The 26287-nt window shown below is 40.0% G+C and overlaps 1 protein-coding gene across 1 annotated transcript in view; it reads left to right on the forward strand.

The window, feature by feature from the left end:
• CACHD1 (cache domain containing 1) overlaps positions 1-26287 on the forward strand; it is a 126791-nt gene that overhangs the window by 33999 nt on the left and 66505 nt on the right. The window contains exon 2 of the mRNA XM_081915696.1: positions 13824-13886. Within this exon, the coding sequence (XP_081771822.1) occupies positions 13824-13886 (63 nt within the window). The remainder of the gene's footprint in view (positions 1-13823; positions 13887-26287) is intronic.

Below are 26287 nucleotides of genomic sequence, written 5' to 3' on the forward strand. Positions count from 1 at the left end.
TTCCCAATATTTTGGCCAATTGGCCTCCATATTGGGTCTTTTTCGGGCCTTGGCCTCCAAAGGTGACAGCCACCTCGGTGTTTTGTTTTCTAATAAGTCTTTGTATCTTGTCCAGACATTAAATATTGCTTTTCTGACAATATGGTTCTTAAAGACCTTGTTGATCTTAACCTTGTCATACCATAAATATGCATGCCATCCAAATGCATTGTTAAAACCTTCCAAATCCAGCACATCCGTGTCCTCCAGAAGTAGCCAGTCTTTTAGCCAGCAGAAAGCTGCGGCTTCATAGTACAACTTTAAGTCTGGCAGGGCAAAGCCCCCTCTTTCTTTTGCGTCCGTTAATATCTTAAACTTAATTCTGGGCTTTTTGCCCTGCCAGACAAATTTGGAGATATTTTTCTGCCACTTCCGGAAGCACTCCGTTTTATCTACAATCTGCAATGTCTGAAACAAAAATAACATTTTTGGCAATACATTCATCTTAATAGCAGCTATTCGACCTAACAATGAAAGTTTCAGTTTTGACCAGCTATCCAAGTCTCTCTTAATTTCAGACCAACATTTTTCATAATTATCTTTAAACAGACTCAAATTCTTTGCTGTTATGTTTACCCCTAGGTATTTAACTTTCTTAACCACAGTTAACTCTGTCTCTCTCTGAAACCGTTCCGACTCAATATCTGTCAAGTTTTTTCCCAACACCTTGGTTTTTTGCTTATTTAGTTTAAATCCCGCCACCCGACCAAAATCCTGGATTAGTTGTAGTACTCTTTTCGTACTAGATTCTGGCTCCTGTAATGTCAGAACTAAGTCATCTGCAAACGCTTTAAGTTTGTATTGTTTCGCTCCGACCTGTATCCCTTCCACCAACCTGTCCCCTCTAATCGTGTTCAAGAGCACCTCCAGGACCGAGATAAATAGTAACGGGGAAATCGGACAGCCTTGTCGTGTTCCTTTTTCAATTTTAAACTCTTCTGTAACCACATTGTTAACTATCAGTTTAGCCTTTTGTTCTGAATATATTGCATCAATCCCATTCTCAAACCCCCGGCCCACTCCCATTTCTTTTAGATTCCCTTTCATAAACTTCCAGGATATGTTATCAAAGGCCTTCTCCGCGTCTATAAAAATTAAAACAGCTTTAGTATTTATGTCTGTTTGTAAAAGCTCCAATATATCTATAATGTTCCTTGTATTGGCAGACATGTGTCTACCTGGGAGAAAGCCTGCCTGGTCTTTATGGATTACTTTGTTTAAAACCCTCTTGAATCTACTTGCCAAAACGTCTGCGAATATTTTGTAATCCACATTTAAAAGGGAGATGGGACGGTAGTTCTTAAGCTGTGTCTTTTCAGTTTCCGATTTTGGTATCAATGTGATGAAAGCTTCTTTCCACGATTCTGGCGCCTTCTTCCCCTCTAAAATTTCATTGCTGACCTCCATCAGTGGTTGTATCAAATAGTCTTTCAATGTCTTATAATACTTGGAGGTCAGCCCATCTGGTCCTGGTGATTTGCCCTGTTTCATATTTTGGATGGCCTGCTCAATCTCTTGTCGTGTTATTTTGCCATTCAGAATTGATCTATTTTCTTCTGACAACTTTGCCAGTCCATTTGTCTTTAAAAATTGTTTAATCGCTGCTTCATCTTGTGGCCCTTGAGTGTATAATTTTTTGAAATATCTCTGGAAACACTTTCTAATCTCTCCGGGGTTCTGGATACATCTTCCTTCAATCTCTAAGTTTGTCACTGTGTTTAACTTTTGTCTCCTCTTCAACTGCCAAGCTAGCAGTTTTCCACATTTATTAGCCGACTCAAAAGTTTTTTGTTTCATTAGTTTGATTTTCCATTCTATTTCCTGATTTATCAGTTTACAATACTGTGCTTGGTAAAGTTTGATTTCTCTCAGAATCGGCTGGGACTTCGGATTAAGTCTTAACTTCTTCTCCAACTCCTTGATTTTTTCCAAAATTTTATCTTTCCTTGCGTTTTGTTTCCTTTTCTTTACTGTGTTCTGTTGTATCAGGAACCCCCTCATCACGGCCTTACTTGCGTCCCAGATAGTTCTTTTTTCCACTGTGGTGTTCATATTGATCTCAAAATAATCCTTTAGGGCTTTTTGGGCCTTCTTAGTGATCTCCTGATCTCTAAACAGGCCATCATTCATCTTCCATCTGAAGGAACCGGTTGGAATCAATGTCATGTCCATTCTCAGTGCGTTATGGTCGGAGCATGTCTTTGGGCAGATTTCCACCTTTCTGATCTTAGGTGCCAGACCTCTAGTTATCCATATCTGGTCGATTCTTGTCCAAGTCAGTTGGGCTTCAGAGAAAAATGTTCCTTCCCTTCCCAAGGGGTTTCTCACTCTCCAAATGTCAATCCAGTCCATATTGTCTGTCATTTCAAAGAAGGTCTTTGGTAGTCTCCCATCTTTAGAAATTTTTTGGCTCTGTGACTTATCCATATTGGTTGATACAACTCCATTCATATCTCCCATCATAATGATGTTGTTGTAGTCCAGATAGTCCAGCATAGTCTCATGCAACTTCTTATAGAATTCCGATTTTCCTTCATTTGGAGCATAAATTTCTAATATCAGTATTTTTTCCCCTTGATGTTGTATTTCTATCGCCAAAATTCTTCCATGCTCATCTTTAAACAGAAATTTAGGTGAAAGGCTCTCTTTTGCATAAATTACCACACCTCTCTTTTTAACTGTATCCGAAGATATAAATTCCTGACCAAGTCTTTTATTTATTAACACTTTTCTGTGGAGCCTGGTCACATGTGTTTCCTGTAAGCAAATAATGTCCAAATGTTCCTTTTTTAAAATGTGAAAGATTTTTCTCCTTTTTCCTGGAATGTTACAGCCATTTATGTTCCAGCTCAAAAGTTGCAGAGACATCCTGAATATATCTGGTTATTCTTGCTGTGGGGGTACCTTATTGTCAGATTTTTGGGGGTCCGAGGGTGCAGGAACCCCCGGAGGTTCAGGCCCTGGGGGTAATCCAAGTCCCTTATGAAGATCTTCTCCGTGTGCCACCAAAAACTTGTCTCTATCCTCCGGCGTTCTAATTTTAATCTTCCTCCCTCTGAAAGTAAACGACAACCCTTGGGGAAACTCCCACCTGAAGATGATTGAGTTGCTCCTTAGCAGTTTTACTAATTCCGAGTAGTCTGCTCGAAGATCCAACAGCTGTTTAGGAATATCCTTATAAATTTCAATTCTTTTGTCCAAAATATCCAGTGACTTTCCGTAGTGCAGGCCTAGAATCTTGTCCCTTTCCTCCTTTGATCTCAATATTATCAAACAGTCTCTGGGCTTCTCCTTCTTTATAAGTCTTCCAAGCCTAAAAGCAGATAGTATTTTAAAGTCTTTTTCTTCTAAGTTCCAAAACTTGGAAAATTCCTTGGTAAGGAACTCAGTTAAGTTACCTTCTTCCACTTCTGGAATTGAGCGTATCCTTAAATTGGCCTCCCTGTTCCGAAGTTCTGTCATGGAAAAATAGATCTGGTGTTCTCCTACTTGTTTGCTGAGTGGTCTTACTTCTTTTTCAAGCTGTCCCAATCTTTGGCTAGTGTCTTCCGCCAGTTTCCGATTTTCACCTACAGCCTCCTTCAATTCTCCAATAGATTGAACATTCTGTGCAACTTGTCCAGTTAGTCTATTTAAACTTTCTGTGTTTAAGTCAATTTTAGCTGATTGCTGGTCAGCCTTTCTGTCCAGAGCCTCCAATTTTTCAAAAATTTTCTCCAAAATAGTGCCACTTGCTCCTGAGGCCATATCTTCCAGTTGTAATTCCTCAGTTTCTCCCTCCCCTGATTGTAGCAGGGAGGCCGCTTCTGCCTCAGGAGGCAAAGTAGTAGGCAAAGCAGGCACAGATGATCTACGCTGTGAGACTGTCGGTAAAGTTAACGTTGTTTGTCTGGTTCTTCCCCTTTTTCTTGTTCCACTCATTCCAAAGTTATCTAAAAGCCAAGGTCAAACTGAATTGTTCCCATGAGAAAGTAAGAGCCCAGATGGTAACACTCAAACAGGAGGCCGGGAAAGAGAAAGTAAAACAAAGTCACTGCTGTAAATCCAAAAATCCTCTAGGTGGAGCTTAGAATGTCTTTGGGGAGGAAGTCCAATCCAATTGAAGTTAGTAAGTCTGAATTGATCTCCAAAGATCTTCACAAAGATAAGTTTTAGCAGAGTTAAAACTTAAAGCCAAACATTGTTTCCAAAAGTGCTTAGACCACAAGTGTTTCAAAGTAACAAATTCAAACTCAGTATGTTCCAAAGTTCAGATTCAAAGTATCCAAAGCTTGCAGGCTGACTGCTCAGTTACTCAGGCAGCTCCAGTACCTGGGTTTCTTACTTTTATTTGTAATCCAATAGATCAACAGAAGACAGGTACCCTTGTCTCAATGAAGGTCCAAAAAACAGCCACTTAAAGTCTTTAAATCAGCCAGAAACAACAGTTTAAATAGATGCCAGATCAGTCAATGCAAAAAATTACTCTTTGTCTCCACTCCTCCTGCTCTTTACTTTCAAGTTCAGTGTCAGCGGAAGACGGACTTCCTGTTTTTCGTCACTCCGCTTTCAGCCAAATTCACAATTTTTAGAAGCTTTAGAAGTATAGTGTCCAAATTACTCACGGGTTGTTGCTTTCCAAAGTTAGCAGTTTCAAGAAGAAAGGTCAGCGCTCACCGGCAACAGCGACGCGGCTTCGCTCCGTTGATCGCGCAACGACCCACAGCGCCGCTACCCCCTCCGCGGTCCGGAGCCCCTTACGGGGTCCCTTCGTCGTTTTAGGGGCTGCTTTTGGCGCCCGCCGGGTCTCAGGACCACAGGCTTCTGCTGCCTGTGGTTTTTCTGGATGGGTCCCCGCTTCGCCGTAGCGGGCGACCCGTTTCAACGGAGCTACCCTCTCCCGTTCAGGAGCTGGCAGCCATTGCCGTTCGCGCCGCCTCCGGAAGTCCTGTTTATATTTTCTTTTCTTAGCATGCCACCTTTAGCAATGTTCACTTAAATATTGAATGAATGTTCTTTGTCGTCCTTCAGTAACTTATTTTCAGGGTGATTCACTTTTATTTATGTAAACAATGACAACACAAGAACTTTAATGTACTCATGCACTGCACTCCCAGCATGTGAAAACTATATATTTCCAGCTTTGCCTGTACTGAACAGATTTATAGTGCATACGGCATTGCATGTATTGGACCTTTTTTTTCTTGTGGAGTATGAAATTACACAGGCTTATCCCATGCCATTAGAGCTGTGAGTGTGCAGCCTGTCTTGTGATTGATAGATCTGTAAAGTAGAGAAACACAGCGCCAAGAATGAAACGAAACTCTCTCGACATGAACATAATCCTTCTGAGGCCAACATTCCTCTTAGATTCTGATAGGGTTTTCCTGTTTTCTGTCTTTTAATAAATATCCATGAAGAACAAAACAGAAGTCCCCAATTGTATTAGAATGGTTTCTCATATGACGAAGCAGCAACTCCTGGCTCATATTTTGGGAACTGAGAAAAGAAAAGTTAGTTAACTTGGCAAGTCAACTTACTCAGCTAGTGCAAAGCAAGACATTGGTGACCAGGAGTTACAGCTTCATGATCGTGGAGATGGAATACTTCAATTTTATACCTGTGTTGGTTTCTGCAAAAATTGTACAGGTGATGGCATCTGCATTTTGCAGCTGTTTCAAGTATGTGACCCCATAGCAATTGCTAGTACTGTACTGTATGTAACTGAGTCTCTTCCTTCCTTGGTTTGCCTCAGTAGCAACAGCCTTTCAGGTGGCTGAGCAGCATAGGTAGCCTCCCTTTGTGCTCATTGTTAATGCCATAACTACTAGAAACAAACACATTACCGTATTGGCCCGAATACAAGCCTCACCTGAATTTAAGCATCACCTTTAAAATTTGGTGCCTTGGGGGAGGCTTGGGAGCCATGGACATGACGGGCGCCGTTGCCCTGTGCTCCTGACTGCCAATATATTCAGGCCAATATGGTATTTAAAGACAGAGCCACATGATGGGAAGCCTCACTTTCATTGGTGGCTGCTGCTTGCCTTCTTAATTTACCCAAAATGCCCCAGCCTATAGATCTATGAAACGTCAACTGGGCGCTGGGACTGGGCCTGACAAAAGAGAAAAGAACAAAACTTGGCTTTAGATTGTGATCTAGGAGGAGAGAGCTTAACCAAGTCTGAGCTTGGGCAATATGCTAAGCTTAGCTGCCACTCTACATTGACCTGAAAGTACTAGGGAGGATCAACACGGCTGCACTCTCCTCCTGGGCACCCAATGTGCTAATGACAAGCCATGATTTGACTTAACACTACATGGGAACCTGGCCATTGCATTCTACTTAGAATATTTATATGTATTTGTTAATTTGTACTTTGTGCTAATTTGTTATACATTCATACCTCTTGTTACGTTTGCTTCAGATTAAGTTTTTTCGGGTTGCATCCCACGGCGACCCGGAAGTACTGGAAAGGGTAACTTCCAGGTTTCGCCGCTCATGCATGCGCAGACGTGCAAAATGATGTTACGCTTATGCACAGAAGTGGCGAATTGCGAGCCGTGCGTGCACAGACGCAGGTTGCATTCCTTTCAGGTTGCGAACGGGACTCCAGAACGGATCCTGTTCGCAACCAGAGGTACCACTGTAAATTTCAGAATTGCTTTTGTACTGGAAATGCTCCTCTATCTTTTACAATTGGACACTGTACCATTTGATAATGGCATTTTTGGACTCTTGAGTGTGGCTCTCCCCTTCTCCCCCCCCCCCACCCCGTTATGTCATTCTGTTCTTGACCTCTATTGAGAATATAGGAATCCACTGGATAATTATCTACTATTATTGTAGATTATAGTAAATATATTTCCCTTGTCCCCTACTCCCAGGCTCAAGATGAAGAAAATTAATAGTGTATGGAGGTTTATTTCCACCATCTGCTTTATATTCTGAGGTTGCATAACATCAATTTTAGTTTTCTGTAAGATTGCCATGCGCATTGTCATGAGTATAACGTTAGTCAAATTACATAGACTAAATGCTGAATCGTTTTAACATGTGGAACTAATTTTTTTCCTTCCCCCCTCCCCTTCTTTGGCTTCAAAAAAAGTATCTTGATGACATTTTTGGTAGTTTTCCAGCTCTTCTTTACTCAAGGTAAATAGGGGTTTCGAAGAGGTTATGTCTAGAAATACAGTGTCCCAGTTGGGGCTTCAATCTTTTCCCCCTACGTTTTTAATGGTCTCAGTTTGGATGTCTTCAAGTAACTGAGCATAGCTTTGAGCAATTACACTATCCCATTGACGTCTATAAATAAAATAAAGCAGAGTGCAGAGAGCCTCTGCCAGCTCAGGTTCTTTCAGAAATAGAGCCTAGTGGAACAGCCTCTTACATTGGTATAACCTGTTGTGGTAATAATAACTTGCTATTCACCCTTTCGGGATGTTTGGGCAAGGGTCTGATTGGCATAAGTCACTGCGAAAAGGAAGTGAAGGACTGATGTAATAAAGGTATTAAGAATTGGAGAAACTTTCCCCAAGTCTCCTTTCCGTCCATTTTGTTTTTGTTTTGTTTCTAAGATTCTCACCCAAATTCTAATTCCAGCTAAGAGTTTGAAAATCTGTTTAATGAAGATGCTAGGTTAAATATGCTGGCTTGTATGAGATACAGGTATATAGGCTTTCTTAAGCAGTGCTGCAGTGTGCCAGCCATGCTGCCTCTCCAGGATTCCTCTTCACCTAGTTAAGATGCTCCCTGTCTTTTGTCCCCCCTCCTCTGTTCCTTAGCAAACTCCGGCCCCCATCAAAAGACAGAAAGCAAGTCATACAGGTGGATGTGGAAATAAGAATTCTAACTAGCACATTTATTTACTCAGTGCTATCTGTCACTTTTTTTTTACAATCAACCAAAACTAAAACCAGACAACAAAACAACAGTTTGATCAAATATAACAATTCAGAGCAGCAAAAGCAAGCATCAAAACTAATTGGACCAAAACCAAAGAGAATAAAACAGTCTTCAGTTGGTGCCCAAGTTATATAGGTGCCAAGAAGGGCCTCTCTAGGGAGCACGAGCCTTAATTACAGTACTGGCACAGAAAAAGACTTATCTCCACTTCCTGTATTCAAGGGATAAGGCAGAAAAGTGAATGGTATGAGTGGTCAGACTTTGCTCGTTTCAACTGTAGTTGGGAGGGGAAGTGCTTTGCCCCATATTGGGAAAATACTTCATTGTTTCTGCTGCAGGTCTAGCTGTGTGTATGTTTGTGTACTTTCTTTAGTTTTGTAAAATGTCATAGGAAAGGGTTGACTCCTCCCCACCCCCAGCTTTGCTGCTACAGTGCAAATTATAGCATCACTGGGGCTGCATTTTAAGTAAAAATAAATAAATGTTAGATCTGATCACATGTAGTTTGGCCATGAGCCTAGTCAGGCTAGGAGCTGCTGTTCCTCTTTTCCTCCCATCCGCACGGATGGCGATCTAGAATCAGCACAGATGCATGGAGCAGTATGCATTCTCAGATTTATTTAGTTATAAAAAGTGTATACAGCTTAATGTAATGAACATCTCCAAGTGGTTTACATAGAAGTAATTAAAGCAGAACCCCATTTAATAAAACTGAGCATTAAAAATTCATTACTTTTAAAATATTAAAAAGAGCCTACAATTAGAAAGTAGGAGTTGGTAAGAGTCTAGGCAAACTTGCATTGAGTTGTTTTAAGATGACCACTTCATGACTGAGGGTTGGTATTCCAAAGACTGGGTGCCATCACTGAGAGAGCCCACTTTTGCAGTGTCCCCAAGGGACAGTCTGCTGGTTGTGAAATAACCAGTAGGTCATCCGTAAGAAAATCTTACAGCTGAGCTTGGTCTGTATCAGGGGATATAGTTCTGTTAGATGTCCTTGTCCTAAGTTGTTTCCAGCTTTAAATGTCAACAACAAACTAATTGACCATGTACTATGTTGCTAGGCTGATTTACATTTTGATAAAGCATATGGTACAGTTATAATATTAAGAGTTCACAATTTGCTGCTCATGGTGAGAGCCTGGATGGGTTCAAGAGTGGCAGTGAAGGTGCTCAAAAGACAGAAGGAGAGTCTGTTAGCACAGAGTGGGGCCTTCTCTCTGATTGGGGGGGGGGGGAGTGAGTAGGTTGCACCAAGTAAGAAATGGTGTGGGAACTGTTGATAGGACCATTTGGTTCTTCAGTGAATTGAATGTCCTGTTTTCTTCATCCATGTATTTTGTTAAATTGGAAATTCTAATTGTTGTAGTTTAGGTTTTTTTGCTATATAATGGAGCTGTTTATTTGTTTGATGTTTATTGGACATACTTTGATGGATTTTGTAATTTCTGTTTATTGCTTTCCACCTGTATATTATTATTTTACTTCATTGTTCCCCATTCTGGAATCAACAATATTCAATGAAGAGTGAATTATAAGTACTTCAGATAAATGTATAAATAAGGCCAGCAGTTTTGTATATGCCATTCATGTTTAAACACGAATCAATGATGTTAATTTGTCAGATATTCCACATACAGTATAGAAAAATTCACGTATGCCACATTTTCACAGTATGTGATGCAAAGTGCATGCAGAACTGCACTGCATTATCCATATCAAAGGGCCCAACTACATATAACTCCAATCATGCTGCTTGCAATCGCACAATTTTTCCTTCATTTAATTACAGGAACCATGGGGAGAGAAGATAGAACATTTCAATGATCACAGTATTCATGTGCTGCTGTTAGGTAGCAAAAATTAAGATTTGAAGCAAACATTTCATAGTGGAAGATTTTATACTTATTTTTTCGACTCAGACTCTCACTTGAAAACATAAGCTAAGTAACCAAACAAGCGATTATTGGTATTCCTTTTTCCTAACTATATTCATTATTTTTAATGCTTCTTCATAGATCTGTAAAAGCTCAGGTTAAGGGCTAGCTTCGTATTACGGATAGAAACCTCAGTGTTAGCTAAGAGGCTATTTCTTTGTTTCCTTTGATGTCCAGATATTCAGCAATTTGTGAGTGGAAAAGAAAATGCAGTTCATTTTACATCAAAATGACACCTTTAATGTATTTTCTTCTGATGTTAAATTAGCTTCTCTAAATTGGGTGGGGTGGGAAAGGTTTGTTTGTAGTCTTAGAAACTGATCAGAGCTTTTAATAAAGGGGATAGAATGAGAGGAAGTTTCAGTGTTGGGCTTTTTCATAATAGTTGTATCTTGCCTTTTTAATCCTTTTAGGCTCACTGGGACTTGTAAACTCAGAAGATTTACTGCCGCCCTCTCCAGGGGTGGCCTTAGCATTAAGAGTTCAAATTTCTTAAATTCCTGAAGTCCCCAAGAGGGAAAGGAATAAGGGAAAGTGACAGTCATAAGCTCAGTGGAACAAAACGTAAGATTATTCCACAGTGTTTTCTGTGACCAAGGATATGTCTTCCCTGAATGATGGCAAGAGGAGTGCTGAGGATAGAATTTGACCTGCCAAACTGCTGCTTATATCTTCATTTGCTTAGATGCTACATCTAGTTCAGATAAGGTACTTGCATCCTTAGCTGTGAATCGCCTTTTTTGCTACAGCTCTGTGATATTTGGATGGAGGGTGGTACAGTGGTACCTCAGGTTAAGAACTTAATTCGTTCTGGAGGTCCATTCTTAACCTGAAACTGTTCTTAACCTGAGGTACCACTTTACCTAATGGGGCCTCGCCACCGCTGCTGTACAGTTTCTGTTCTCATCCTGAAGCAAAGTTATTAACCCAAGGTACTGTTTCTGTAACCTGAAGCATCTGTAACCCGAGGTACCACTGTATATAAATTAAATAAGCTAATAAACTAAAACACTGCACACAAAGTGTGGCGCTAAAAGAACTAAACCAGACAACAAAATTAATATGATGAAGTGTTTTGAATCTGTTGTTGCTCGATGTAGTCAACAATACATTTTATCTTTTAGAATAAGGTGCTTGGAAAGCAATTTAATCTTAACACATATGGCACACTTAGGATCAAATTACTGCTGTGCTTTGGCAGTGGGTTACACTCCCACCTTAGTTAAATGTACTGTACTTGGTTTGTTCCTTTTCCATTTCCCCCCCTAAATGCTCTTTACCATTTGCCTTTGGTCCCATATTTCTTTAAAATAACTCATTGTCGGTATTGCCTGTATGCCTATGATTGAAATTTATTTTTTAAGTAGTTGTGCTTAATCGTGATTTAAACCATTGATTTAATATGAGTTTCCCAATTTGTAACTCATTTATTTCCTGAACAGAATAGGGGATATTATACAGTTGTGATAACAGTTAATACAGATTGGTCTGCAAGTAAATGAAGTTTTTGTGATGCAAGAAGCATTATCTAAAACAAGGGTCAGCAACCTAAAGACCATAGGCCGGAAGTGGCGCTTGGAGATCATTTGACTAGCCCATGAGCTGCCCCGAACTGAGCCACCCACTTGCGCATGCGCTGTGCTAAGCCAGCGTGGCGCGGGGACTTGTTTCCGCAGCGCCGTAAATCACATCTGCACACGTGCAGATGCTAGAATTTGGGGGTGCGTGCACTCATGCATGCGCACAATCTAGCGCACAGACGGGTCTCTGCGGGACTGATCTGGCCCAGGCAAGATAAACCTTGCTAACTCCTGATCTAAAAAATCTGACCAGGAAGCACAGATGTATTTTTGTGCCACATAACTATAGCTGCTTAGAGTAGAGAGGAGGAGCCCATAGCCCTCCATTTGCTGCTGGACTCCAGATTCCTTAACCACTGACAATTGGCAGTGCTGTCTGGGGTTGATGGGAGTTGGAGTCCAAGGGCATCGGGAGGACCACAGGTCCCCCACTCCTAGCTTGCCAGCTACAGAAGGAGGTGGGAGCATTGTAAAATGAAAGTAATTCAGATTGGGTTTGCATTCTCTTATCACTTATGTGAAGACAAGAGCCACACTCTTGGTTAAGCATGCTATATGGTAGCTCTTTGAATAACTGTGTTTCTACATGACATGAAAAATAAGTATTCATGCTATTTTGTTGGTAGTTTTGAATATTCATAATTTGGCAGAATAATAAATGGTACATATGGGTATTTAGTCACATGATATAGGCATATTAACAATATAAATTTATGAGCCTATAGAATAAAACAAAATTCTAAGTTTAGAAAGTGTAGAAAATAAATGGGGGGAAATGATCATAACCTTTTTTCTGTGGAAGTAATCTTTTTTTCTTTTAAAATACATATGTATTATGTAAAGCAGTCGTGATGCAAATGTAGTTACTTTGCCTATACTTCTCTGCTGATAAGAATAATAAATTTCTGTTTTGGCTTTGTACACAACTCTTTGCTAATTTGACCAATCTCTGTATACAGATGTCTGTGGGGGGGGGGGTGCTCCTTTGCACTCTAAACCATTTCCTCCAAACAGACTTCAAAGGGGCTCCTTGTAACTCCCAATTAGCTGATCAGCTGTTACAACAACCTCCTTTGGAGCTGGCAGTGTCAGCCAGCTGATTGGTGCAGTAAATGTGTCTTAAGAAGAGGTTGCTGTAACCATCAATAAGCAAATTGGCAGTTTTGGCAACCTCCCTTAAACATCTAAACAGCTTAAAGCCTATTTTGGCATTAAGTACAACAACAACAATAACAACAACAACAGGTGATTGACAGATAGGCATTCCTGCTCACCTGTCAATGTTTGCCTGCAGCTTCAGTTCTCCACCATCAGCCCAAAAGTAGGAAAAATAGATGGTTCTCAGGAGATGTTTGGCTTGTTACATGCATCCACTGAGTCCAAGATCCCCCTTCCTATTGCTTTGGGAACAGCCCATCACCAATAGTGAGATGGTTCCTGAAGGCCCTTGATGGCATTGGCTCAATGGAAGCTATGTACTGTCTCCTTTCTGCCCAAGCCAAGCCTCCTTAAGATCTTTGGGGGCAAAGATAGGCTGAGCAGATGCCTGCCTCTGGGCTGGGAGCTAAGGCTGGATAGGCTTCCTCTCAATAACCCAGTAGAAGCCTTGATTATTGCTTTGTAGGTAAGGGTTATCCACTTCTAAAACCTCTTAGCTCCCTCACTGCTGCTGACCCAGATGTAGGAAAGATAAAGGAGAAGAACAGCAAGACATAGACTGGAGAATGTGAGCAAGAAGGGAGGGTGTGAGCGGAGCTCGTTTGTGTGCTGATGTGTGTGAGTAATACCGGTATATAAACAATTTAGTTTTGTGTCTCCGTAAGGAGCCTTCACTTTTTCCGTGCCGTTCCCTTCAACAACATGTATGCATACAGTGGGAAAAGGGAGGTACAGAATGCTGCTGCTCCTTTTCCACCGCAGGAGTCCCAAAGCAAAGCCCGTTGAGTATAAGTGAAATCTAGACAGGCTCCTAATGAATTTAGAATGAGAATTTTTTTTAAAAAAAACTTTTTGAAAAAGCTGCATTGCATTAAATGTATGGTATATGTAAACAATTACTTTATTTGGGGAAAGCCATGTTTGAAATGTGAAGCATAGCTATTTTAAATTCATACCACTTGCACTCAATGTCAGGCACTCTGGATGCAATATCCTATATATTTCCACAAAACACAAACATCTGTTTAATTTAATTATGGAAGCGTATGTGTTTTTAATGAAACTGCTGTGGTTTTTCCATCTCTTATTACCATAATTCTTTTAATCCTTAATCTTCTCTTTTATATTACCTGTTCCGTATGTAGCTGCTTTTTTCACCTAAATATGCTCAGTCACTGATATTATACCGATGTGTCTAATCAATCTTTCTTAATTTTATTACAGCGGATATTCAACTCCTTTGTGTACACAGAAAAAATTTCAAATGGAGAAAGTGAAGTTCAGCAGGTAAGAATTCCTTTGCTGATCAGCATTATATGGCAGTAACACTATAGTAGTAATCAACCTAAAATTTTATATCTGCAGTAGCTTGTTTCTGTTGTATGTTTGCTTGAGTATATGTCTAAAGTTATGATCTTTGTATGAAGTAGGAGTTGAAGTTTGATATATTTTGGCATTGGCAGATTTTAGCGCAGCTTACTATTTCATGAATTGCATGGTTCCCCCCCTTAAAAAGAGATAATTGAGGTTTGACTGTCATTCTGCATCTCCCCCCCCCCCCTTGATTCCTGTAGATGGCTGCATTCATACTAGACTAGGATTCTCTAGTAAAGTTTCTCTGAGTGGAGAAAACAGCATTCAAACCTCCTGAAGTGTAAATAAGACAAAACAAAACAAAGGCAGTTCATCTGGAAGCACTTTTGCTTGTCCTCTGCCTGCGGGGAGGAAAACAGATCAAAGGATGATGGAATGAGCAGGGCCATGTGGGCCCACAGAGAAGGACCATTTGGAAGCAAAAAGCCCGCAGAAGAAACAAAAAGAAGATGCAACTGCGTCAATTATCCCAGTGCTGATGATAAACACAAGGGGCGGGTTACATGGCCTTCTACACTGCACTGATTAGAGCTGGCAAGGAGGTCATTGGGCACTCTGTTTTCTGAAATGCTTATAGAAAGCATTTAAACTCCCCTCGTCCCTGTATGTTCCAAAGCATGCTAGGGCTTGTTCTAGGGTGTGTACTCCTTTCATATAGCGCTCCAGCTAGGCCTCTTGGGCTGAAGTGTCAACCTATGTGAACCAAGTTTTCTCTAGAAAACTTGGATCTCACATGCAGCTGAACATTCTGGGGAAACTGCCCTGATTGCAGACCAGCTGACATTCCAGTGTTTGTCTGCCACAATTGATCTTCTCACAGATGAACTCTGGCAAGCTTCTCTGCAACCCCAGAGTTCCTCAGCTAGAGAGCCATTGGTTTAGTGGCTATTGGGAAAAGAGTGGCGGTAGAAGAAGGCCCTTTCCTTCCTTTCCCCACGAGAAATCTCTCTTATCCATTAGTGTGAAGAGAAGAGAAGTGTTTTTAAAAGGGAAAATAGAATTGATCGATCTTCCATTATTCTGTGGGGAAAGGAAAGATGCTGCCACTTAATTCTCATTTGTGTCTGGAATAGAGGCTAGAATCTTAATCTAAAACAAGCACCCTTTCTTTCATATCAGGTTGATTTCCAAACTAACAAAAACAACATTTAAAAGTTTTACCTCATTTCTCATCCCATATTTTACTGGTAATGTAAATTTAGTGTTTCTTTATTTAGTATGGTTTTATCCTACCCAACTCCTTTCTTTAAGGAGTTCAGGGCTGTGTGCATGGTTCTTCCCCACCCTCATTTTATCCTTACCACAACCTTGCAGAGTAGGCTAGGCTCAGATAAAGTGAATGGCCCAAACAGCTTCATACCAGAGTAGAGATTTGTCTCTGGGTCTCCCTTGCCCTAGCTGGATCCTCTAACCACGCCTCACTGGCTGTGTAAATGTGGAGTACATGCCCCATTGTAATTGTTACTAAGGCACGATGAGACATATATTTGGTGGTGGGAGAAGTGGACAATTGTCAGGCAAAACGCAATACCTTTTGCATCCCTTTCACTCCTTAAGCCAGTGTGTTTCCAAAATTTGTGTTCCCAGAAACCCTCGGACGGTGTACTGAGAAGTTTCCAAGCATGCCTTTCCCAATTACCATTAGGCAACCAGGCTGCTTTCTCAAAACATAATAAATGAACATAAAAAATGGAAATTGGCGGGGAAACACTTAAGTCTCCATGGTCATTGAATGAGACAAGAATGTTGTCATACGTCTTTAAAAAAAACCTCACAAAGTTTTGAAGGGAGAGTTGTATGAAGCAGCTGTGTTGGAATTCATTTGTAGATTTGACACTATCAGACTTGAGCTGAATAGAGACAAGCTACTGCAGAAATTAATTGTCTCTGGTTAGGTGTTTGCATCTCAGTATCTTTTGCTCTCTGGATTGGATTGCATTCACATTTGTGCTTTGTGTAGTAATAGGACTTATCTGTCTTGTGCATTGCTTGCATTCTGGACTCACTTTGCAGTGTGTATATTCATGTCAACTGATGATAACCCCAAGTTTATAGAGGTGGGATTTGACCCCCAAGTTCATGACACAAAAATGTGTTTTATCTTAATGGCACCAAAATTCTTTGTTGTTACATGCAGACTTAAAGCAGAGTTTATTTAGTGATAGCCAATAAGTTCTAGTAGTACTGTCATAGGCCTGGAGAACAGAGTTCAAGTCTTCACAGTGCTCACTTGGGTGGACTTGCTAGGCCTCACCAGCTTCACATGTCATTTTGAGGCATTGCTTTCATATTAGGGTTCAAAATTAGCAGGCGCCAGGTGCATTTTGCACCTAAAGATTCTCCATTTGCGAGCACCTAAAAAGTCTGGGTGCCAGTTTTTGAGCCTGGCTGACACACAAGAATTACTGAAATGTATGTGCTTTGAAGCCTTGAAGTAATTGTTAAAGATAGACAATATGGAATTTAACAATAAAGGGTAGAGTGTTTTGAGAAAACAAAGGTGCTGGAAAAAAATCTAACAAAAGGGGAGAAAGATAGGTTTCAAAGTGAAACTGGGTTGGAAATAGAAAAAAAGGTTAAGTACCTGGGGGTAAATCTGACATCAAAAAATGTGAATCTATTTAAAGACAACTATGAAAAATGCTGGACAGAAGTTAAAAAAGATCTAGATATATGGTCTAGGCTGAAACTTTCCTTGTTAGGCCGAATAGCTGTTATCAAGATGAATGTATTGCCAAGAATGTTGTTTTTATTTCAGACGTTGCAGATTCTAGACAAAATGGACTGTTTCAAGAAGTGGCAGAAAGACATATCTAAATTTGTCTGGCAGGGCAAAAAGCCCAGAATAAAATTTAAGATCTTAACTGATGCAAAAGATAGAGGGGGCTTCGCCCTGCCAGACTTAAGACTTTATTATGAATCAGCAGCCTTTTGCTGGTTGAAGCAATGGCTACTTCTTGAAGACACAGACATTCTTGATCTGGAAGGATATGACAATAGTTTTGGTTGGCATGCATATCTGTGGTATGACAAGGTAAAGGTTTATAAAAGTTTTAAAAACCATATTGTCAGGAAAGCATTGTACAATGTTTGGAATAGATATAAGGATTTACTGGAAAGTAAAACCCCTAGGTGGTTGTCACCAATGGAAGCGAAAGCAGTGAAAAAAATTAACATGGACTCTAATTGGCCTAAGTATTGTGAAATTTTAGAATATGATGGCGAAAAACTGAAGCTACAAAGTTTTGAGAAGCTAAAGCATAAAGTCCGAGATTGGTTACACTACCGTCAGATAAATGAGATGTTTAAGCAGGACAGGAAACTTGGTTTTCAGAAGGAGAGGTCAAAGTTAGAAACAGAATTGTTAGAATCCAATACTAAAAATCTATCTAAAATGTATAATTTGCTGCTGAAATGGAATACACAGGATGAAACAGTGAAATCAGCTATGATTAAATGGGCACAGGATATTGGTCATGACATTATGTTTGACGACTGGGAACAGTTATGGACCACCGGTGTTAAATTTACGGCATGTAATGCCCTGAAAGAGAATATAATGAAAATGATCTATAGGTGGTACATGACCCCAGTCAAACTTGCAAAGATCTACCATTTGCCCAATAACAAATGTTGGAAATGTAATGAGGCTGAAGGTACTTTTTACCATCTTTGGTGGACCTGCCCAAAGATTAAGGCCTACTGGGAAATGATCTATAATGAAATTAAGAAAGTCCTTAAGTAGACATTTGTCAAGAAACCGGAGGCTTTTCTCTTGGGCATGGTCGGCCAATTGGTATCAAAGAAGGATAAGACATTCTTTATGTATGCAACCACGGCAGCAAGAATCCTGTTGGCAAAGTATTGGAAGATGCAAGAATTACCTACTCTGGAAGAATGGCAATCGAAGGTGATGGAATATATGGGACTGGCAGAGATGACCGGCAGAATCCGTGACCAGAGGAAAGAGACAGTGGAAGAGGACTGGGGGAAATTTAAAACATATCTAAAAAACTACTGTAAAATTGTGGACTGATAAGATGTTAAGGGGTAGGAAACAAAGAATTACAGCTGTAAATCTTAAACTTTAAGAAAATTCAAAAGGGACCTGACTAAAGACTGATCGATGAGTTGCTCGAAAAAATGGTAAAACAAGGATGTGGCGAAGGGAAGGCATGGGGAAGTCAATTTTTGTTGTTTGTTTTTAATGTTTATGTTTGTTTTGTCTGTTCTTATTATGTGTAAAAACCAATAAAAATATTTTTTTTTAAAAAAAGAGTGTTTTGAAAACTGGAGTATGGTACCGATACTTTTATTGTCAACATCAAATTAAACTTGTATTAACAAGTTTATCTTCAGTGTATCTGAAGAGGTGTGCATGCACAATAAATGTTCATACCACGAACAAACTTAGTTGGTCTCTAAGGTGCTACTGGACAATTTTTTATATATTTGTATTGACAATTTCTGCTAAAAATGTGATATTAACAATGTGTCACTTAACGTTAATTGTGTATTAATTCATGCTTAACAAAATAATAAAAGTGTTGCCAACCCCACCCCCTCCCAGTGGTGACTAGACATTCTGTTTTGGCGCTCACAACCCAGGTCCCAAAAGCCATTTGGCTCCTAGCTTTTCTAACCTAGCTTCTAAAACTGCTTCATATGTACGCGTACCTGAAAGTCATTGAGGCTTACTTCTGAATAGACATGTATAGAATTGTGCTTTAAATGGGATAAACACACATGTCTGTCCCCAAGTTCCTGGGAGGAAAAGTATTTTCAGTCATCAAATGGATGATTTTGGCTGGCTGGCAGTGTAAGTAGTCATGGCTGGAGACTTATTGAGTAATGCTTGCTGCTTATACCAGCCTTGTAAAAATCAGTTTTCTGACCAAATTTTAGAAACTGAAATAAGATACTGTCAGGGAGAGTTGACGTGACAATGATGATGATGATACAGGAATTGCAAGTACCCTCTCAGTTGCTTGGTTATGAAAACAGCTACCACCAATTTTTTATCTCCAGTGAGCTTCTTGTTCTCCTAGAATCATAGAATTGGAAGGGGCCTCAAAGGTCTCCTGGTCCAACCTTCTGCCACTGCAGCAAATCCTCTACAATGCCATCTCTAATTGGTGGCTATCTAGTCTCTGCTTAAACCTCTCATGCATCCATCACTTCTCAAGGCAGGCCTGTTTGGATGCTGTTCCGCTCATAGCATCTGGATGTTCCTCCTGTTGTTTAGTCTAAATCCCCTTCCTTGTTATTTGAACCCATCTCAGCATACTTAGTGTCAGAGGAAGCAGTTGATAATACCAGGTCATATGAACTGGCTATAAATGAGTGTTCACATATTCATTTTAATTAACAGGTTTATCACCTTGGCTTCCATTGCTGGCTAAGTGGCAGTGAGCTATGATAACTGATAACATGATAATTGATAATAGTGTCACGAAGAGTATCAAGATAATTGGTATACCCTTCAAGGAGTACACTGCTATCAGCCAAGTGCTGTGTATTACATTACCATTAGTCATGCTTAGGCTCATGTTGACATTGTTCGGTAGTTCTCCGAGTTCAGTAGTTCTCTAGTTAACCATTACTGTTCAGGGCAATATTTAATGTGAAGATTGGCTTTTGGAAGATACAGCTTAGAAATACTGGGCAACAATTTCGAGCTCCAATATATATTTGACAAAAAAAATGAGAAAAACATTGATAGGTTAGTGTGGTGCTGTGGGTAAAATATTTTTAGTGACTACAAGCTTGCTCCTTTTTTTAAAAAAAAAAACAGATCCAAAACTGCTCTGTGGTAAAGTTCCTTTGTGGAAATACCAGAGAAGGTATCATTTATTTTCTGCTCTTCACACTTGATTTTTTACATTTCTCAGTGAGCCTTTGGCAAACATACAAATTCTTTATACACCCATTTTTTTGCAATAGGAACCCATTTTTCGGGTGTGACAGTGTTTTAATCACATGTGCTAGGCATTCCTGTGGTCCCGCTAAGATGGCAACCACTATGTGGAACTTATACCAGTGTAACTAGCTGGTACCCTTTGTTGCTCAATCTAAAAACACAATAGCTACAGGGAGGGAGATAGATGTAGTATAACAACTGTGAAGACGATTTGAAAAGATCCCTAGCAATTCTGTCATCACCCATCAAATACACATCACTCCCAATAACGCCCATGGGTTACCCATGTTTTGTGATGGCACAAACACTTCTCTTATGCCCAAGCACAGCATCAATACCTTTTACAGAACAGGTGATGTCTCCTATAGCTACAAGGTCTCTCTGAGGCTGTGCTCAGCTTGAACCCCTGTGAGTAGGTTTCCCCTCTGCTGCATTTCCAAGTTTATATCTCCCACTGCTGTTCACATTCACCTGATTTCTTTCCCCAGTGTTGCAGAAGGTTTTATCTGTGCACTTGCTGTCTTCTGTGTATGCTCTAAAGTCCCCTGATCTGTTCACACCACAATGGAATGACTGCTTCCATTTTCAAATCACGTGGAACCTGGTGTGAGTGCATCAAAGATAAATATTTCTCTAAAAGCAATAGAATGCAGATAGATTGCAGTTAACGTTGTGCGAACCTGTCTTAAAAAATGGTGGTGTGATCATGCTAGAGGCGCAGCAAACAATGATGTGAAAACACCTTAAGGTAGGAGACCAAATTCCCAGGAGGCCTAAGTTGTAGCCTGCAAACAACCACTATTTTCCCAGAGAGAATACCAGGGCCACACAAGGAAAGGTTTAACAATCCCGGCAAGCTACATGGAAGTAGCTGGAATATTCTGAACAGAAAACCCATAACTGACACTTGGAGGAATGCTTGAGGCCTGCGTATCTTAATATGAAAAAGCAAATATACCTTCCTGAAGAAACCAGAGGCCTTTCTCCTGGACATGGTCGGCCAATTGGTGTCAAAGAAGGATAGAACTTTCTTTATGTATGTTACAACAGCAGCAAGAATACTCATTGCAAAGTACTGGAAGACACAGGATCTACCCATTCTGGAAGAATGGCAGACGAAGGTGATGGACTATATGGGATTGGCAGAAATGACTGGCAGAATCCGAGACCAGGGAGAAGAGTCGGCAGAAGAAGATTGGAAGAAATTTAAAGACTATCTACAGAAATATTGCAAAATTAGTGAATGTTAGAATGATGTCGGATAGAAATTAAGTGGTTTCCAGCTGTAATGCTTTAAGAGAATATGGGGGGGGGGAGAAGGTTTAGAAATAGGTTAAAATTTATTAATAAGGATTTGCTGAACTAATAATTTGAATTGGAATACAAAAAAGGGAGGTATGAGGAGGTCTGGGAAATAAGTTAATGAAAAATAAGCAATGGAAACTTTATGTGTTTTTAATTATTTTTATTTTTGCATTTTTGTTATTTTTTTGTCTTTTTACTTTTTGATTTTTATTGTATTATTATTGAAAACCTTAATAAATATTCTTGAGGGGGAAAAAGCAAAAGCAAATGGAAAACAGTTAGTTGTCATTTGGTGTGGATTGCCTTCCGTGATTCACTTATCTTAGATACATTGAGCTGCTTTGTCAGTGGTATGTTCTCAAACCAGCCTGCTCTGGCAGGAACTGTTTGGAGTTGTAGCCCAGGACATCTGGAGGCCTCCATGTTTAGGGAGGCTAGCATAAACTAGCATGATAGCAATTGTCATTCCATTTGAGTACTCTGTCCTTGAAAAGTGACTAATGCTGGGCACTTCAAAGGATGTATTTAGGTAAGATGTTTACAAACTATGCTTCTGGGAAAGAGATGAATTCCCTAATCCCAAGCTATTATGTTTGGTTTCATCCTTTTGAGTAGATAGTCTATGAATTCAAGTTTATTGATCAAGTAGTCAGTTGACAAAGAGAATGGACAATAGGTCTATTCTGTTACTTAAAAACGGTATCCAGTGTTATTCTGTTACTTAAAAACGGTATTTCAGATTGAATTGTAACATTCCACATAACTAGTAGCCAGAATCTGACTGTGGAAACACATCATAGGATGCTCCATTGATTCTTATGAGAGATCATTTTCTTTACCCTGGCTCTGAATGGCGCAACATTTAGCTGTGGTTGCAGGTGAGAAGGAGGTTTGAAGGGTATAGGATTCAGTCCTCCTCCAACCTGTCCACTCCTCCAGTCTGTAGCTTTATGCCCGCAGAATGGCATTGGTGAAGCAGATATACTGGCATACTGCTCACATACCACAGTAGTGCTGATGTGACTTAGTTTCTACCAGTTTTATTTGGTTCTGCTAGTATAGCAGAGTTTCTGCCATATCTTATAAGGCAGACAATAGGCAGACAGTTCTAAAGCATAGGTGGCTCCTCAAGTATGTGAATGAACAGTATATGACACTTGTAGAAGTGCATATTCCACAGATCAAAGTGGTCAAGCAGGCATGTATGAGACAAGGTGACCCTTCAAATAAACTCTTCCTAAGTCGTTTAGGGCTTTACACGTTAATAGTAAAACTTTGAACTTGGCCAAGTAGCAAAATGGCTGCCAATGCAGAACTTTGACCAGAGATGCAATATGCTGATAGGATCTCACTCCTACCCATGCAGAATGGTGCAGCATCATTATGTAATGCAGTTTCTGGACCAACCACAGTGGACGTTCACATAGAGTGTGTTGAGTAATCTAACTTTGAAGTTACCAATGCCTGGACGACTGTGATCAAGCTATCCCAGAAGCAGTCACAGTTGATGTACTAGCCTAAGCTGGTAAAAGGCTGTCCAATCCCCAAGGCCATCTGGGTCTTCAGTGACAAAGTTGGTTTCAAGAGCACTCTGACTGCAAATTTGCTTCTTCACATCTGATTTCTGACCCTAGGACTGTACAAGTCAAGGTTATTACTAGTAGTTATAATTTATGGTAAAGTCAGTAGTCCTGCTGGAGCCAGGTGATGTTTCAAAAACAAAACAAACTCTGTATTTGAATGTACGTCCTATGGAGACAAAATTCTATTGCCATAAAGAATGGCCCCAGGATTGCTGCCAATTTTGGTACAGTGACAAAATGTCACAGAATATACATTCTAGGAATTTAATATTTAATTGAAGGACATTTTTAAAAAGACCTTTAATAAATACGGTAAAATATGCTATGTGCATGAAAATAAACATTTAAATATCCTGAGATACTTTTACCACTGTACATCCCAGATCACATGGTGTAGCCAAGACAACCTTCGTGTTGAAAACTTTGTGTGAATTTGAGAGCTAAAAGGATTATTGTCAAAGTAACTGTAAAATCTAGGCCTTTTGAAACCATCTTGATTCTTTCAGAGACAGTCTCATCGGCTTTATTTGAAGGATAATGCCTTTCACTGCCATTTTCTGGGTGGTCTGCACACCACTTAAAATCATATGGGTTAAATTATACAATGGGTTTTAGAAGAAGGGGGTGGTGTTGGTGAGGTTTCTGGTAAAGCCTCCAATATATATTTGCTTACACCACGGCCCTAGATGCATACATTAACTCTTAACAATATATAAATAAATGTCTAAACATTCTAAGTATTGTGACGAATACTTAGCTGTCAGAGAAGATAGATGAGGCCCCTATAGAGTATAACTACCATGGATAAAAGCTCAGGATTGAAAAGAGCAAGAGAGTAAGTGAGCACTTCTGTTTTAATAATAACTTGGCTCTTTAGTGCTAATGAATCATGAGTACTGGAGGTTTATGTGTAGGGTAATATATACAAATGGATCGTATTAAAACAAATGCAGACAAATTGTAAGCAAACCTAATCCTCCATCAGCCATTCCTCTTATTGTTCATTAACTTCTTAACTGACACTCTAAAAGCATTTATTGCCAGTTTGTCAGCCGAGAGAATGTTTCTGGTAGGTTACTGATTTCATAATCATGTTTTTATAATGTAGAAAACGTACCAATTTTCTGCAACCCAAACAAGTGAAAAAATACAGCTGTGGCTTAAAGTTAAAAAAATGATTACTATGTTAAATTTTAATACTGTTTACTAAAACCTTAGACTTTATTCTTTAAAATTCAGAGTTGTCTGTCATTTGGAAGGGTATTTCCATCGAAGTCCTTCCCCCTCTTTAATAGTAGGGAGCAAAGTCAGTATTGTGGGAGAGATTTAAGGAATAATGATGGGCTTACCCAGTAATAGAAAGATTCTCTGAGAAATCATGTTTCTGCTGCCTAGAGAATATAATACAAAGCTTGAGAGATGGGGGAAAGAGCATTATTGGCAACATATATAAAATAAGTAATTATGAAACATTTTGTTATGATATATGATATGATGAGGTGCAAAGGACTTGAAGTCAGGAAAGTTAATTCTGCTTTTCAAAATATACAGCAGCAGCAGAACTATGTAATTAATATCCACTCTCCGACAGCCTTCATGAAAATAACCTTGATTTATTCTACTCCAGCTAAGACTCTTTTCATATTACCGTACTTCCAGTTCCTCTCTGCTTCTGCATCAGACCTTGATATGCTAGGGATGCTTTCTTCTCTGACAGTATTCCCACTTGGCTTCTGGTGATTTCAACATTCATGTTGATAAACTCTCTGAAACAATGTAAGGGGCCTTAAAAATGGAACCCTAGGCTCTAATACTTTGCCTTCTGTACCACCAAGGCAGCATGTCTCCTGAAGGAATGACAGTCTGAATTGTGCTATCCAAATGTGGAGCATCGACAACATTACAAGCCTCTGGTTAGGTGACTCAGGGAGACTGCAGCTCCACCTTGTCCTATAAATCTTCAGCTCTGGAGACAGTTTTTCAATCTGTGTAGCATCTCGCAGCAAAAAGGCCCTGCTCACCACACTTACCCCACACTCTGCCTGTGGAATGCGACTGTTTACTTTCCTCAAGATGCGCTGCTTTCTTCTAACATTTGGCTCATAAGCTGTTGCCACTGGAACTTCGCTTTTTCTTTTCTTTTTTACTTGTCCTAGAGATTGCGCTGCTTGCTTCTAGCCCCATCACACTAATGGCTTTCTCACTCCTGACCTTTGGGGATCTGAACTTTTTACAACTTGCATTCCTGCTGCTCGGTGGACCCTGACATAGAGTTGTCTTCTGTCCCCAGCTGCTCCCTTTCACTTCCACTGTTGGAATAAATACTCCTCTCAGTGGCATGAACATTGTCTTGCTCTTGCTTCCTCTAAGAATTGCTCCTCAAAGAATCTCTCACTGTTGCTCCGGAATTTATCCTGACAATCACCTTTTCAGTATCTCCATTATATCTTCTTTCCCCAAATCTATTGAGGTTCCTTGAGGTTTTTGCCTTGGTTGTCTTCTAGTCTCTCTTTACCCACAGCTTTGAGCGCCATCTATGTGCTGATCACTTTAATCACTTCTGGGGTGACTGTTTAAAGATTCTTAAGCCAATCTAGGATCTAGGTCAGCCTGCTGCCCTTTACACATTATCCACTATTGGGAGTTAGCTGGCATTGGTCTTGCTACTTGACAGGTGATTTTCAACCCAAAACTTATTTCTGCTGTTCCATGTGGAGTAGTAGCATGTCCCCCGCCTTTGAGCAAGGATTTGTGGAAGGCAAGAACTTCCTTTCAACTACAAAAAAGTCAACAAAGGATAGTTAAAGAAACCAAGATAGTTCAGGAAAAGAAGGCACATTATTGGCACATTAAAAAGAGACATTCTAATTAATTACTATTAAAAGGGAATCAAAGCTACTATCTTAAAGCATACAAGAGAATAGTGACTTCACATGTAATTATATAGAACAAAAAAAAAAAACCAACAGCAATGATTCAAGATGGCGGCACGGCAGGGAACTGCATAAAGAGACTCAGTGTTGCTCCTTCCACTTCCACTTCCGGGTCACCACGATGCATGAGTGCAGGGTCGCACATCAGTTGAACACATATAAATCGGTCATTGCCTGTAGTTTCAGATGGCCTTCGTTTGGTTTAAGCTGCAGAGGAAATAGTGTCTCTTTGGTGCAAAGTTCTTCTGTAGGACGTTGCTAAATGTGCAGCCCCATTAAAAAAAACCAAGATACACAAGTTCATCTGTTTGCTGAAGATTTGCTAGGATATGCAGGGGAGATAACTGAGAGGGGCAACCTCTTTGATACATATTTCAGAAGTAGCTCTTAGTAATTTTACATGCAGCAACTTGTATAAGTCTGCTTGTGAGAAGGGTCAGGAAGTGTCACTGTTGTATAAACAAGCCACCAGTGCAGGCTTAACTGTAGCTCTAAGGAAGGTGTTAGCATTGTATCATATGGAAAGAAACAGCTGATAGATAGCAGGCATTCCCATAGATCTCCTGTTTGTAA

Source organism: Podarcis melisellensis, assembly GCF_964234715.1.
Source record: "Podarcis melisellensis genome assembly, chromosome: 6".
In the NCBI taxonomy this organism is placed as follows: domain Eukaryota; kingdom Metazoa; phylum Chordata; class Lepidosauria; order Squamata; family Lacertidae; genus Podarcis; species Podarcis melisellensis.